Source organism: Oryctolagus cuniculus, chromosome 1 (assembly GCF_051225735.1).
Source record: "Oryctolagus cuniculus isolate XC-2025 breed Fujian yellow rabbit chromosome 1, ASM5122573v1, whole genome shotgun sequence".
In the NCBI taxonomy this organism is placed as follows: Eukaryota; Metazoa; Chordata; class Mammalia; order Lagomorpha; family Leporidae; genus Oryctolagus; species Oryctolagus cuniculus.
The window spans coordinates 59,847,775-59,864,685 of NC_142867.1; the positions used below are offsets into that span (position 1 = coordinate 59,847,775).

General features: G+C 40.5%; 2 protein-coding genes across 2 annotated transcripts; one reads left to right on the forward strand and one right to left on the reverse strand.

Annotated features, from left to right (window-relative positions):
* Positions 1–4,339: 4,339 nt before the first annotated feature.
* On the reverse strand, positions 4,340–5,524 carry LOC100358581 (olfactory receptor 2AG1). The gene has a single exon (XM_002708774.5). It carries the CDS (start codon positions 5,288–5,290, stop codon positions 4,340–4,342), a length of 951 nt encoding a protein of 316 aa, XP_002708820.4. The 5' UTR covers positions 5,291–5,524.
* A 7,264-nt stretch (positions 5,525–12,788) lies between these two features.
* Positions 12,789–13,739, forward strand: LOC100339623 (olfactory receptor 2AG2). The gene has a single exon (XM_070060268.2). It carries the CDS (start codon positions 12,789–12,791, stop codon positions 13,737–13,739), a length of 951 nt encoding a protein of 316 aa, XP_069916369.2.
* Positions 13,740–16,911: the final 3,172 nt, after the last annotated feature.

Here is a 16,911-nt window from a genome sequence, read left to right on the forward strand (position 1 = left end):
TTTATATTTGCTAAATAAATGTTTAGAAAAAAGTGCCCAAATTCAACACTAAATAATTTGTCAAGCATATAATTCTGGAAATACTGATTGGTGAATTTTTGAAACAATGATGAAAAGCAGGATAAGAGTAAGAAAAAGATGTCAGGGAGGCCAGTGCTGTGGTGTAGTGGGCTAAGCCTCCACCTGCAGCGCCAAAAGCCCATATGAGCTTCAGTTCATGTCCCGGCTGCTCCTCTTTCAATTCAGCTCTCTGCTAGACCCTAGGAAAGCAGTAGAAGATTGCCCAAGTGCTTGGACCCCAGAACTCTGGTAGGAGACCAAGAAGAAGCTCCTGGCTCCTGGCTTCGGATTGGACTGTTGTAAACCAGCAAATGGAAGACCTTTCTCTCTGTCTCTCCCTCTCTCTGTCTGTAACTCTACCACTAAAATAAATAATAAATAAAATATTTATTAAAAAAAGAGAAGGATGTCAGGGACACTGTTTTATGCCTTGAGAAGGTATTTGAACTTTGTAAAATAAATCATAGTTTTGCATTATATGATCAACAATGGTTCATGGTTGCTTAAAAATCATATTCCTTGTCCTCCCTTTATTCTTCCCAAGGTGGAATGAGGCAGATGAACTCAGTAATGTTAATTTATAATAAGTGCCTGGTGATTCTTAACAAATTAAAGACTGTAGGCTACTTTTTAAGCAATAGGATAACTTTGAACACAAAAAGTTTAGTCATTTGCTGAATCCCAAGTCCTCTATTAGATTGTACATTCCATGGCAGTAAACATTGTGATTGTTTTGTTCATCTGTTTATTACCATTGCAGTAAAGTGTGCCACCAGTGTTGCTGTAAAAATAACCTCTTGAGGAAATGCATAAAGCTAGAGATAAGAAAATAGATCTGCTCTAGAAAAAATTCAAATGTTAAATAAATGTAAATGGAGTTTGATGCACAAGAATGTGTGCAAAAAGTTTTAACCAGAAAACTAGATGGTTTTTATTAAAATGCATATGTGTGAGCCTGAAGCAGACCAGATGAGTGACAAAGACTGAGGATATATTATACACTGCATATTGTAAAAAGATTCCAGGACAAGTATACAGTGCAATCCTAGGTTAGACTTGATGTTGCAGAAAGATAGCAAGGAGATTCCAAAACTCCATAGTTACCAACCTTTCAAGGTAGATGAAGAATGACCAATCAAGCCCAGAGCATCAGGAATCAGAGACTCAGAAGAAGAACCAAATGAGGAAGGTTAGTGAAGATTTCTCAAATGCCTCAAAGATTTTGTGTATTATTGCAGTCTATTAAATTTGTCAAATAGGTCATTACAGAACTTGGTGAAAATTATTGCAACAGAGTATGGAACCCCATAGTTATAGATTTTTAGAAGTGATATAGAATGCATTCTGGAGAATGTATTTTTAGGCTGAGAACTAAACGATGAGGCAGATAATAAACGCAGAGGCAGGAAACAAAGGTAACAAAGGCAGGGAGGAAGGCAGAGATTGCTTTCCTCACCCCTAATGTAATAAAAATCTTCTCTGGTGTTATTCTTTCAATTAAGGTAACGTTAGTTGCTCTAACATAGGGGTCAGTGAAGTTTTTCTGTAGAGACAGCTAATGAGTACTTTGGCTTTGTGGGCAGTACTTTCCCCATCACAGTTAATTCAACTCTGCTATTGGATAAGGATAGTATAGACAATAAAAACAAATGTGTTCCAACAAACCTTTATTAAAACAGGCAGGTTTGATAACTCCCAGAGGCACAGTTTGTTGATTTCTGCCCACAAATGGGTAAATTCTTAATCTCAGTGGCTTAACAGGCAGAAGATTATTTTTATTGTTTTTTAAAAAAAGATTATAAAAGGAAGAGAGAAGGGGAGAGACGGGGAAACAGATCTTCCATCCACTGGTTCACTCCCCGAACAGCCACAATTGCCAAGTCTGTCTGGGACAGACTGAAGCCAGAAGACAGGAATTTAACCCTGTCCTCCCACATGGGTGGAAGGGGTACAAGTATTTGGACCATCATCCACTGCCTTCCCAGGAACACAATCAGGGAACTGGATAGAAAGTGGAGTAGCTGGAACTCAAACCAGCACTCCCATAAGGGACGCAGCTATCTCCAAGTGGAGGCTTAAGCAAGTGTTCCACAACACCAGCCCCAAAAGTTTGTTTCTCATTATAATAATCCTAGGTAAGGGATGGAATGGCAAAAATGTGAACAAGGGGCCGGCGCTGTGACTTAGCAGGTAAAGCCACCACTTGCAGTGCTGGCATCCCATATGGGTGCTGGTTCGAGACCCAGCTGCTCCACTTCCTATCCAGCTCTCTGCTGTGGCCTAGGAAGGCAGTGAGAAGATGGTCCAAGTGCTTGGGCCTCTGCACTCTTTCACTCTCTGTGTAACTGTGACTTTCAAGTAAAACAAATAAATCTTTTTTTAAAAATGTGAACAAAAACTGGCAGAATTTCTGCTCTGGGGGTTTTAAGGGTGTCCTGCTTTTGGCTCCAGAAAGGAAAAGTGAACACGGTGTTCGTTGGTAGGTTTTGTGGCTTAGAAGGAGCACCAATAACATACACTCATGTTTCATTTACTGAAACTCATTCATGCAGCCCCACACAAATGCCGGATGAGGTGGGGAAACAAGGAGAACAAGAATATGGGGACAATCATTGTGGTGTAGTAGTTAAAGCCACCACCTGCAATGCCAGCATCTCGTATGAGTGCTGATTCGTGACCCGGCTGTTCCACTTCCAATCCAGCTCCCTGCCAATGGCCTGAGAAAGGCAACAGAAGGTGGCCCCAGTGGTTGGGCCCCTGCTACCCATATGGGAGACCAGGAAGGAGCTCCTGGCTTCTGGCTTTGGCTTGGCCCAGCTGGCCATTGTGGCCATCTGGGGAGAGAAGGAAAGAAGGAAAGAAGGAAAGAAGGAAAGAAGGAAGGAAGGAAGGAAGGAAGGAAGGAAGGAAGGAAGGAAGGAAGGAAGGAAAGAAAGAAGGAAGGAAGGAAAGAAAGAAAGAAAGAAAAAGAGATTCTGAGGAGCAAAATATTTGGGAGGTCAATGATACTAGGACCCACAGAGCTAGTGGAGGTTGGCGTTTGACAGACAGTTCTAATGCGGGAGACAACTAATGAACAGATGCAGGGATGTGGGATATTTTAAAAAGGGAAGATGAAGAGATTATGGTTGAATGTTCTGTTCTAGTGACTGTGGGACAGCTGAGACTGAAAATGTGAAATAGCCTCTTTAAAATGAGATTAGATTTGGAAAATATAATAACATATCATGTTCAGTAGGTAAGGCTGAGTATTGGAAAAATAACCAAATTGCAATTAATCTGTAAATTGAACATGCTACAGTGAAATTACCAGTGGACTTTTAAGATGTAGATTAAATAATTACATGTTTTTAGGGAAAAAAAAGAGGAGAAAGAAGCTAGGACTGAAGAGATAGGAAAATGTAGCTTAATAGAACATAATGGGTCATGCAGAGTGTACAGCAAATTAAAGGAAAATGAAAAAGTTATTTTAAAATATTGCTGTGTGAAAAAATGTAAAACCTAAGCATTTTTCAAAATTCAAAATAAATTCGTTTAGTGTAAAGCAAAAGTGAATAAGAAAAAAATTATAAAATATATGAATCATAATCAAAAGAGAGAATGGAAAATTTACAGATATCTTCAATTTCTCTTTTATTCATTTATTTAATATTTCGATTTTAGACACTATAAGACATCCCTATGCCAAGCACAAGTCTAAATATGTCAAAACACCTGTTGAAATATCCAAAATGGCCAGAAAGTGGAAAAAGTGTGAATGTGAATGTGATGCCAATACATGCAAACTACAATAAGCTGGGGCATGTGTCAAGACAGGTACAATAAGTTGGGGCATGTATCTGTTGGTCTAAAATTTGTGCAGATCAAGGACCACTACCCCACTGGAATATGCTTAGACCACCAACTTCAAACTTTATTTTCCCCCATTCAAAATTTTATTCGGTTTCATTGGTTCACTGTAGACTCCTTAGGTTTACTTTGGAGTCAAGTCTCAAATTGGTGATACTCTCTAGACACATTTAACTAAACACTACATTGGAAAATAGACAATAATTTCTAAAGAAAATGACAAGTAAGTTTAAATAGTGTGAATTACACCCTATAAAATACTTCATGGAGAAAGATTTAAAAGGTATTTGAAAGCATAGTTACATTCCTACAGTATTCTATTAAAAGATATACTTTTTACTATATGGTTTTACTGTGAGAAATTAATGTACAGCAGAGAGTTTCTTAGTTTGAGGAGGAATGAATTTCGGAAACATTACATGGGCCTTCCCTAAAGGGTGAAGTGTGCCAGCAACGGGTGTTTTCCCAAGACCCTTCTCAAGGCCCCCATAACTTCCTTATTCCGCAGGCTGTAGATGAGGGGGTTCAGGGCTGGAGTGACAATCGTGTAGAAAACAGAGATGATGTTGTCCTGTTTGGGGCTGTGAAAAGAACTGGGCAAAACGTACATGAAAGTGGCAGCTCCATAGAACATGCCCACCACTGTCAGGTGGGAAGAGCAGGTGACAAGCGCTTTCTTTTTCCCCTCATTTGTGGGCATGTGGAGCACAGTGAATAGGATGAGAGTGTAGGAGGCAACTATGGCAGCAAGAGGGGGAATCAGAAAGGTCACACCCATCACATACACCAAGAGCTCATATCTGGAGCTATCTGCACAGGCCAACTTCAGCAAGGGTGGGATCTCACAGAGAAGATGCCTGATTTTCCTGGCTTTGCAGAAGGGATAGTGCATTGTGTATATGGTATATCCTAGGGCACTCAATAAAGCCAGAATCCAGGATGTGGCTACCATGAGCCAGCAGACCCTTGGTCTCATGTAGACCATGTAGTTCAGAGGATGACAAATGGCCACATACCTGTCATAGGCCATGAAGGCCAGTAGGAGGTCCTCTGCACCACCCAGTGTCAGTGCCAGGAACATCTGCAGAGCACAGCCTTCAAAGGAGATGATGTATTCTCTGCGCAGAAAATCCACAAGGGCCTTGGGTGTGACAACTGATGTGAACAGGAGGTCCATGAGAGAGAGCTGCCCGAGCAGCTGGTACATGGGCACGTGGAGCCGGGTATCCATGGTGATGACCAGGAGCAGCAGGCTGTTGCTGATCAAGGCCAACATGTACAGGACTGTGATTGTGGCACAGAGCAGTTCAGGAAATGCACAGTCATTCAGAATCCCCACCAAGATGAAGTCACGTCCGACAGTGGAGTTCCATAGCTCCATTCTGCGTGGTGAATTCAGTTGCCTAGAATGGATGGATTCTTAATGAATGTTTGCTAACATAGACCCTTGTTTTGTGACATCAGAAGTCTCTTCAGATGTTACAAACATGAATCCCACTGACAGCTGTTTTTGCTTCTATATATCTGAATTTCTGCCTCTTATAAATGTATTTTGATGAGATGTCCATCTAAGAAAATGGGTATCACAGCAATAGCTAAACACTATGAGGTCATTATCTGAAAATATAAATATTGCTCAAACATTGCTTAGTACATTTAAATTAAACATTTTATAAATTAAACATTTTATATCTTCAGGATTACAGAATCTCTTAATATTGAGGGAATATTCTGTTACACATGCTGTTGATTATTCGTGTATCCACACAGTATAATTCTTGACTAATGACTTAAATATTCAATCAGCTGTCTGCATATGCCATTTGTATAAATAGAGAGATAATGATAATGATACATATGTGACTGGGGGATCCAAAAATATGATAATAGATGAGGACCTTCCCAGAAAGTTTGGGGCATTACTGTTTGGGAGAAATGATGTAAGGCAATGAAAGAGCATCCATTATATTCTGTAACCAGGCCACATAATCTTGTTTTGTCTAATACCTTTGATATGTACTGTCCTTTTTGTAGCTCTGCGATGGATAGAAGAGCCACAGGGATAAGGAGAATGAGATTCACTTTTGGAAAACTGCTGCTGGTGTGTAGTGCTTAGTACCAGGGAGAAGACAATAAATAGTAGGGCCTAAGATTGACAAGAGTTAATATACTACATGATGAAATCAGAAAAATAGAGTCAACTCTGAACATGCAGTTAACATTTGAGAATGAAGCACCCCGCCCTGCCAAATATTTCCCCATATCATAGCAAATATACTTTAACATTTCATTAGTTTCTGCTGGCCTCTTTTGAAATCATTAGTACTTTAACAGTTACAGGATATGAGAGCATTCAGGAGGTGAATCATCAGTTTGCATTCATCATTTGATTGGTACATTTGATTGGTCATTTTATTGGGTCTATATAGCTCACAGGTACTAAGATAGATATTGAGGTTTCCACCAAGAAACAAATAACCAGGCCTGGACTGTAGCACAGGAACTATCAGTCCAAACTGATTGTATTGTCATGTTCAGAAAACAAATAAAAGAGGAATCAGGATGGGCTAAGCAGCCCGAAGTACTAGGGAATCTGGAAGACAGAAATGTTGAAGTTCTTGGGGTCAGTTTTGGCAAAGTCCTTACTTAAGCAACGAGAAGCCCATCTTCCTGGCCACCCAGACTTTCCTTGAAGGTTGGGGGTATCCCAGCAGAAATGTGGATGGAGGACGTGTTTATCAGCAGTTTTCAGATGGTTTTAAGTTCTGCTATGTTAAACATCTGAGGAGTGCAATGGAGCTCAGCTGCCAGGGCCCTTCTATTCTTTCCAGTCATCTGAAAATCTTCTCTGGAGATGGCAGTGGATAGACATCGACAGTCAGCCCAGTCCTTGGATAGTTTTCTGCAGAACCAGAAGATGGATTTCCTGTTCTTGTACCTGTGAAGAATGAGGAGAAACAGCTTCCATCATGTTGGCTAGGATAAAAGCCCCACTGCTCTCGAGCAGTTGTCAGAAAGAGCTGTTAGACCCACATACTCAGACTTTCCCTTATTTCTGTGCATCTGGATCGAAGATGGAAGCTGCAGGATTCTGGAGGAAGCTGATATAGGAAGAGGTGCCCAGAGGTGATGCTGCCTTGCCCCTCCTCTCTGTCCCTGGAGCTAACAGTGAGCCAGGGCCTTGTCCTGGGGGAAGCTTCCCTGTTTCTAATCCCATGACCAATTCCTTCGACTCTGTTCTATTCCTATCTTCAGAAAGACTTACCCTCTCAGCTGGAATGACCTCTTCTAAAAATGCTGGTCAGGAAACAGAATGTTAATGAACCCCCTGGGATGTGTTTCCTGGCCCTAGATCCCTATACTCTTTCTTCTCTCACTAAATGAGCTCTGGGATCCTAGGGAAGCACTGATGGCCCATTTCTATTTTTTTTTTTAAGATTTATTTATTTATTTGAAAGTCAGAGTTACATAGAGAGAGAGAAAGAGAGTCAAAGAGAGAGAGAAATCTTCCATCCACTGGTTCACTCCCCAGATGGCCGCAACAGCCATTGCTGTGCCAATCCAGACAGGAGCCAGGTGCTTTCTCTGGGTCTCCCATGTGGTTGCTGGGGCCCAAGGACTTGGGCCAACTTCTACTGCTTTCCCAGGTCATAGCAGAGAGCTGGATTGGAAGTGGAGCAGCTGGGACTCAAATCGGCACGTTTATGGGATACCGGCACTGCAGGCAATGGCTTTACCCGCTACGCCACAGCGCTGGCCCCTGGCCCATTTCTAAGTTACTAACTGAATAGACCAGCAAGCAAAGATTCCTTGTGCAGCCAGCCCTGCACCCCAGATCATAAGTAGATCTGGCTTCTGTGGGATGCTACTTCCCTTCTTTGTGGCCTTCTTGGTCTGGACCATTTGTAGGTCCATATGACTAATCCCTGAAAGGACAGTGAATGTGAGATCTTCTCTTTAGTGGCCTGTGGCAGCTTGTCTGTGACTGTGCATTTGTGTTGGTGTTATGTTCTTTGTCACCAGTGATGTTTGAAGAAAGCTCAATTTTCTAAGTATTGAGCAAGGAAATTATAAACAGATTCACACAGTACTGCAGTTGTAATGTACCAGTATTCATGAAAATCATATAAATGTTCCCAGGGATAAAAGCAGATTAAAAGGATAAAAGTGGGTTGTTAGTGGCAGCAGTAGGATATGGGAAAAGCAACTTAATAAGCACTGAGGAAATATAACTTCACATCTAGAAGTATGAAATAAAAACAAAACCAAAGCAACTTACCCCCAAAGACTCCCAAGAAAATGATTTCAGGGGCTAGTGCCATGGCACAGTGGGTTAATCCTCTGCCTGCGGCACCGGCATCCATATGGACTCTAGTTCTAGTCCCTGCTGCTCCTCTTCCAATCCAGCTCTCTGCTGTGGCTTGGGAAAGCAGTAGAAGATGGCCCAAATCCTTGGGCCCCTGCACCTACATGGGAGACCTGGAAGAAACACCTGGCTCCTGGCTTTGGATCGGCACAGCTCTGGCCATTGCAGCCATTTGGGGAGTGAACCAGTGGAAGGAAGACCTCTCTCTCTGTCTCTCCCTCCCACTGTCTGTAACTCTACCTCTCAAATAAATAAATAAAATCTTTTAAAAAAAATGAATTCATTAGAAGAAAAGTTATGCTTAGGAATAGGTATAATAACTGAGCAACAGTAAGCTCAGAAACTGATTCAAAAAGTGGAAAATTTCTTTCTATAAAATAATAAATAAATAGGCTAATCCTCTGCCTACGGCAAGGCACACCAGTTCTAGTCCTGGTCGGGGCGCCGGTTTCTGTCCCGGTTGCCCCTCTTCCAGGCCAGCTCTCTGCTGTGGCCAGGGAGTGCAGTGGAGGATGGCCCAAGTGCTTGGGCCCTGCACCCCATGGGAGACCAGGATAAGTACCTGGCTCCTGGCTTCGGATCAGCGCGGTGCGCCAGCTGCAGCGCGCCGGCTGCAGCGGCCATTGGGGAGTAAACCAACGGCAAAGGAAGACCTTTCTCTAAGTCTCTCTCTCTCTCACTGTCCACTCTGCCTGTCCGAAAAAAAAAAAAAAAAAAAAAAACACGAAAATCTCTGCTCTGGCTCTCTCACTCTACCTTTGAAATAGATGGAAATACATAAAAAAGAAACATTAAATAATGTGACAAACATGTACATGTGCTTCCCAGACCAACTTTTAAGGAAGAACTTGCTTGGAGTGCAGTCAGCAGATAGCATCCAGGTCTTGGAACCCGTCTCAGCTTCAGACAGTATGTCCCTGAAGCTTCACTCTTCTGGGGCAGTCAGTAACTCACGACCAAACTAGGTGTCATCATTCCAGAACTCCAAGCAACTGAGCCCACTTGCTACAAAGCATTAGATGCTAATTGAATGGCAACAAAAGAAGATCTGATATTAAAAGAAGTACTGCATCATTCACCACTCCCGACCCATACCCCAGCTAGTACTACCCCTAGTTAGGGGCACAAAGAGGTAGATGGGGAGTGGCAGCACTTACAGAACACAAGAGACCCACTGTACACTTTGGACAGCTGGCTGGACAGGGGCCCTTGTGTCTTAGTGCAGTTAATGACACTGTCGATTTAGTTAGCATCAGCTTCAGCAAGAACCATGTGGAGCAGGAAGAGTCCCCAAACCTCAGTGTTCAGTGAGTCAGTGAAACTTGCAGAAATGGCATGCCAGGGCCAGGAGACATACTCCGGGGATTCGTTAAAGTCCCATTTCGTGGAACAACAGTTTCAGGGGAGGTCATGTCACCTGGGAGGATGAGACCATGAAGCCTCCCTCAGGGGCAGGAGGCTGGGCACTGGCAGGCTCATGGAGCAGCTCCTCCCATTCCGCTTTCCTCAAATGCCTCCTGTGTTCTGCTTTCACCATAGCCCTCAGCAGGAGAGGAAGAAATGAAAATCTGAGCACTTGGACTCAAGAATCCAGCCAGGCCCACTCTACAGCTGTACAGACTTTCTCTAAGGAGATGAGAGACATCCCGGAGATTTGGTTCCTGTTTCCCTAGGATCCTGTTCTATGTTCTTAGCTGCCTGTCTGCATTCATCTCCATCTCCAGTGAGGACTTTCAATGCCAATGATTGGAGGTGGCTTTGAGCTCTGAACCCAGTCACAGAAATGCACACATCTACATCTGACCCTGCCAGGAAAACTGCTTCCTCTTTCTTTCCCCTTTACAAACTCTTCATCCCTTAAAGAAATCCCATGGCAAATGCGCCCATCCCAGCTGAGGTAAGGCTCTGTCTCTGTTTCAAGACAACATATGTACTTGAGAAGTCTTGAGCAAAAGTATCAAGACTTCACACTATTATGCTTCTCAGATGTCTATTTTCTTATACTTATAGCTTTTTCACTCCAAGTTATACTCTAAGTTCCCTATATGTGTATCCGCTGTTGACAGTTGGGGTCACCTGCAATCATTCTGTACTACTGGCCAGAGCAGAGTTACTAGAATTCCTGATGCTGACCTCCTAATAAAAGTCTCAGTACTTGGTTTTGCTATACCTAGATTTTCTTGGCCTCCAGTACTACAATGTGGGTCCTCAAATCATTAATACTCAAAAGATAACTATATAATGTCAATTAAAGTTTCTTTTTCCTAAATGCTGGCTAGACACTAAGTCTAAAGCCACAGAAAAATCCAATTTAAAGTCCATAATCTTTTAAAATATTGAATTATGATGAGAAAAAATTATATTCTTTATAATGTTTGTTCCATCTTAATTGATTGTGACCATTTCTGATGAAGTACAACAATGCTCCACTATTAATCTCAGCTGCTTCGGTTTTCCAGCAAGTTGCTCTTCATCTGAAGGTCCAGTGTGTTCTCTGACATGTCTCTTAAGATGGCCTTAGCATGAAGGAACCAGTGAATGAAAAGGAGAGAAAACAAGTCTTGATCAGAGGGAGATGGCTAGTAGATAACATCTTGAGTACTGGTTGCATCACTTAACCCAAGTTTTGCTTTGTCTCCTTTTTGAAAGCCAGTTCAAATTCATTCCTCTAGAGATCTAGAAGAATGCATCCAGTTAGTTGTCTTCCTTCGTTAATTTCTCTGTCCATTAAACTTCTTATTCATCAAAAAGAAAAATATTCCAAGTCTAATATTTATTAGGAAAAGTACTAGGAATTGTCTTTGAACTTGTCTTTTTGTTGTCAATAGGCAAAACCATCTTTTGTGAGGCAAAGGAAAGATTCCAGGTCCCAAAGGATGATGAGAAACCTTTAAGGAGAGTTTTTTGTCCAGATTTCATTGTTGCAGATGTAAAGGGAAAATGTTCTTGTACTCTATGCCAGTCTTCTGACTTTCACAAAGTCATATTTTCTCTATTTATTATATAACATTGCCCTTTGTTGCACAGCCAGCTTCTATTCACCCTCTGTTCATAGCTTATGTACCACTGTGCAATCCTTTCTTGACACTTATATGGACTCACATTTCTTTCTGGTATCAGTCATCACCATTAAATGGATGTAGGTATCTTGTCATGGATTTTTTACCTGGATACAATTATCTTAGTATCAAGTATAGCACTTGATACATTGTAGGATGTTTAGTCAATCTAAAATCATTCACTATAGAATGACTTTAGTCATTCAGTCATTCAGTATAAAATGAATGAATGAATGGATGGAGATTTATCATATACAACTTTCAATATCCTACTTTTCTAATTCTACCACTTAAAGGTCCAAATTCCCAGTTGACCAAGGCAAAATCATAAATAGAATATAGGAGGAATAAGGGGGGTTGATACCAGGGAAAGGTGAAGAGTTTGGGCATAAATTCCCCTCTTCTATTCTGAGGTATCTCCTAAGTTTTCCACCCAGTTTTGAAGGAGCTATTCATAAAGAGCAGATTAATACAAGGCTGCCCCAAAAGCCCATCACTGTCTTCTCTCCTCACCTCCTTCACCAGCACTATCACATGAGTTCAGGGTTTAGCTAGACCAGCATTCTTCCTTCTGTTACTAAGAGCTGTGGGGTCAGAGAATCTCATTTTCATGCTCAAAGCATTCCTGTGACTCCCAGGTAATGATGGGGTATTGGACCATTCATATATACAATGCTTCCTCTTTCATATCTCATTATTTTATCATATGCCATGAAGACTAAACACATGCAGTACCTCTATAATCTAATGTCTTTTTTATTTCTCCCTCCAGAGTAAATATCTTATCATTACATGAACATAAGCAAACATCTTTTGTAATGTTACTTCAGATCTATCTTCAAAATCTATAGCGCATCAACCTTTCAATTCATCCCAGAATTCCATTTTCCTCTAGCTGAGTAGCACTCATAAAGACTGTGAGGTTAGTCAAAGATTACAAGAGATCAAGTGATCTAAGAGTCCACACATTCCAACAAGAGTGAGAAGTAAAGGCAAATACCAGAGAGCAAAAATCTTATAAATAAAATTTAAAAAACAAAGTAGAATCCCAGGTTGATTTTAAAGAAAACACAGAAGCTTGACTTTAGCATGCTACCCAGTGTATTTGTTTATTATGAAGAATGAGAAAATTTGACCTATCTACAAATATCTTTCCCTGTGCTTATTGTCCTGAATACTTATTTGAAGGGATTTAAAAATGAATAACTTTTAACAATGTGCCCCAAATACCTGTTCCTCATTTAGCTGATTATTTGTTATAATTCAATAAAATCATTTAGAGCTTCAGAAATTAGAGGTGAAACTTAGCTAAAGAAGAAAAATATATTACCTCAGGGAATTTCTATAGAACACATCACGGTGATGTTGGACAATCCAAAAGCTATGATAAACACTTTTGGGATGGATTTCACAGGGAAAACATCCATCCTAGGAAAATGAATTCACCACGCACAATGGAGCTATGGAACTCCACTGTCAGACGTGACTTCATCTTGGTGGGGATTCTGAATGACTGTGCATTTCCTGAACTGCTCTGTGCCACAATCACAGTCCTGTACATGTTGGCCTTGATCAGCAACAGCCTGCTGCTCCTGGTCATCACCATGGATACCCGGCTCCACGTGCCCATGTACCAGCTGCTCGGGCAGCTCTCTCTCATGGACCTCCTGTTCACATCAGTTGTCACTCCCAAGGCCCTTGTGGATTTTCTGCGCAGAGAATACATCATCTCCTTTGAAGGCTGTGCTCTGCAGATGTTCCTGGCACTGACACTGGGTAGTGCAGAGGACCTCCTACTGGCCTTCATGGCCTATGACAGGTATGTGGCCATTTGTCATCCTCTGAACTACATGGTCTACATGAGACCGAGGGTCTGCTGGTTCATGGTAGCCACATCCTGGATCCTGGCATACCTGAGTGCTCTCGGTCATACTATCTACACCATGCACTTCCCTTTCTGCATGTCTTTGGAAATCAGGCATCTTCTCTGTGAGATCCCACCCTTGCTGAAGTTGGCCTGTGCAGATAGCTCCAAGTATGAGCTCTTGGTGTATGTGACAGGTGTGACCTTCCTCTTGCTTCCCCTTACGACCATAGCTGCCTCCTACACTCTCATACTGTTCACAGTGCTCCACATGCCCACAAATGAGGGGAAGAAGAAAGCGCTTGTCACCTGCTCTTCCCACCTGACAGTGGTGGGGATGTTCTATGGAGCTGCCACTTTCATGTACGTTTTGCCCAGTTCCTTCCACAGCCCCAAACAGGACAACATCATCTCTGTTTTCTACACGATTGTCACTCCAGCCCTGAACCCCCTCATCTACAGCCTGCGGAATAAGGAAGTTATGGGGGCCTTGAGAAGGGTCCTGGGAAGATATGTGTTGCTGGCACATTCAACCCCCTAGGTCCCAGGGTGTGTTTATGGCTTGCCTCTCACTGTGGGTTGTTCCTCCAAAGAAAATTGTTACATATCCATTTTTTAAATGTTAACCTATGTCTGTGAGGATATGAACACTTTAAAAATTCTCTATTATCTGCTATGTACAATGATTTTAAGCTGAACGCACTTGGCACGTATCATGCTGAGCTTGGAATATTGAAGACCATGTTCTAAAAGAGACTAAAAGAACCACGATGGGTGTCATTGATTCATTCTGTGGTAGAGCATCCTCCTGATGCACTATTAAGTAGACATGGTAGAAAATTAATGTTACAGGTCAACATCATGTAGCAGTGAGAAGCAGAGGTTTTTTGACTCAGTCAACAACAAAATCCTGTTAACATTATAGGAGGTCTGTTCTCTTTGTACTGACTCAATCTGCTAATAGAAAAAATGATACTGAGACGTTATATTGAACTTATTGAGTAGATAACAGTTTGTGTGATTAGTGGGAAGAATGATAGATTTGTACAGCATTTGTATTACAGATCTGAGAAGGGGTTCACAATGATTACATAAAGACAGACACTATGTTGAGATGGTGAAACAGACCAGAGAAAAGAAGCCTGATATTTCTACTTGAAAATATTCAAACATATGGGACTATTTTCCAATGTCTAAAATTAAAATTAAAGAAATGAATAAATTAAAATTATAAGCATCAAGCTTAATATAGTAAATAGAGATACAATAACTGGGAAATAAATCCATGATGTATGTTATGTATGTGTATGTGTACAAATATACAAATGTGTTCAGATATATAAAATAATTTCAACAGGTTCATGTTTTTGAGATTACTGTAAGTGTGAGACTATGTCCATAGGCAAGGAAGCATAAGTATTTTACTTTCTAGCTAAACTGTGTATGTTTTATTGTTAATTAGTGTGGGGAGATTTATGACAAAAACTAAGAACATAAATTCATGCAGTAGAAGAACTCCAAAATACTTTGTCTTATGTAGCTATTATAATTATTAAAATTAGTGCTTTTTGAAAAAGTCAGAAACTTTTTTTCAACACAGAAATCATCTTACATTGGTTAATGTCTATATAAAGTTAAGCCATAAAATAAAATCTAAACATAATCAATACAATTAAGCTAAGTTCTTTTAAAACAAAATAAAAATGTGGAAATTTGAAAGAAGCAAAAATCACCTATACAGTTTTTGTTGCCTTTGTTTTACATATACATTTTATTGAATCTATATGTACATGAAAATGGTTTTCATTATTTAAAATTAATCTAATTGTGGGTCTGGCTTATGTAATGCCACAGAAGGTTAAGCCACTGCTTGAGATGCATGCATTCCATATAAAAGTACTGACTCGTGTCACAGTTACTTAAGTTCTGACCCAGATCTCTGCTAATGTACCTAAGAAAGCAAAGAAGGGTGGGCAAAGTGCTCAGGTTCCTACCACTTGTATAGAAAACCCCAGTGTAGTTCCTGGCTTCACCCTGACCCAGACCTAGCAGTTGCAACCATTTTGGCAGAGAACCAGCAGATGAAAGATTCTCTCTGTCGCTTTCCCTCTCCCTCTGATGCTTTGCCCTTCAAATAAATGAATAAATTAATAGATAAATAAATAAGTAAAACTTGTAAAAAAGTTAGTGATTCTTTTTTTCCTTTTTACCAAGGTATATATTAAAGTAGTGATGGAGAGGAATGGGCCAGTGTACCTGACCCAGCCATTCCACTCCTGAGAATTTGCCCAAAAGTTAAATCAGACTATAAAATAGTTGTCTGTAATCCCATGTTTATTACAGTTCTACTTACAATAGCATAGATATGGAATCAACCTAGATGTATATCAGTTGATGACTAGATAATAAAATTTTGTATATTTACATGTTAGAATGAACTTCTAAAAATTTTTTGATATTTCTAAACATATTTGTATATCTTTTTGATTACATATAAAAATAACTGTGTATTACAGTAAAACTTATGATGGCTAAGATATGGAATCAACCAACATGTATATCAACTATGACTGGACAAAGAAATTTTGGAATACTACAAAGCCATAAAAAATGAAATCCTATCTTTCAGAACAAAATGGATGTAATTGAAGACCATCAGGTTTAGTGAAATAATTCAGTCTGAAGAGATAAATATCGTGTTTTCACTTATTTATGGTAACTAACATACATAGTAAAAAATGTAATGTAAATGAGAGAAATTGACATTTTGAGATTTGATTATTGTTTGTAGCTCTTGTCCCTTGAGGAGCAGTAGTTTTTTATTACTTGATGAGTTCCTTATTTAGTGGATGGTTAAGTTTGTGATTATAAAATAAATTGAAAGTTTGTCATTCTAAAAATTAAAAAAAGAAATAAGAAAGGAAAGAGGAGAAAGGGTAGGAAAGAGGGAGGGTAGTGTGGGGAGTTTCATTACACTCAAAATTGCATATACAAAATACATGAAATGTTTCCCCTTATATAAAAAAACTGTTTTATAAAATAAGTGAAACCACACACACACACACACACACACACACACAAAGAAGATATAGACTGGCTGAATGGATTTTTAAAAAGAGCCTACAAGAAATATGCTGCATACAAGAAACACACTTCACCATAAAGATATATTCAGAGTGAGAGAATAGAAAAAGATATTCCATGCAAATGAAAATCCAAAGAGAGCAAGAATAGCTATACTCAGCAGACAAAATAGACTTTAAGAGAAAAACTGTTGAAAGAGACAAAGAAGATCACTTATATAAAAAAGCTGTTTTATAAAATAAGTGAAACCACACACACACACACACACACAAAGAAGATATAGACTGGGGGCGCCGGATTCTGTCCCGGTTGCCCCTCTTCCAGGCCAGCTCTCTGCTGTGGCCAGGGAGTGCAGTGGAGGATGGCCCAAGTGCTTGGGCCCTGCACCCCATGGGAGACCAGGAGAAGCACCTGACTCCTGCCTTCGCATCAGTGTGGTGCGCCAGCCGCAGCGCGCCAGCCGCGGCGGCCATTGGAGGGTGAACCAATGGCAAAGGAAGACCTTTCTCTCTCTATCTCTCTCTCTCACTGTCCACTCTGCCTGTCAAAAAAAAAAGATATAAACTGACTGAATGGATTTTTAAAAAGAGCCTACAAGAAATATGCTGCATACAAGAAACACACTTCAT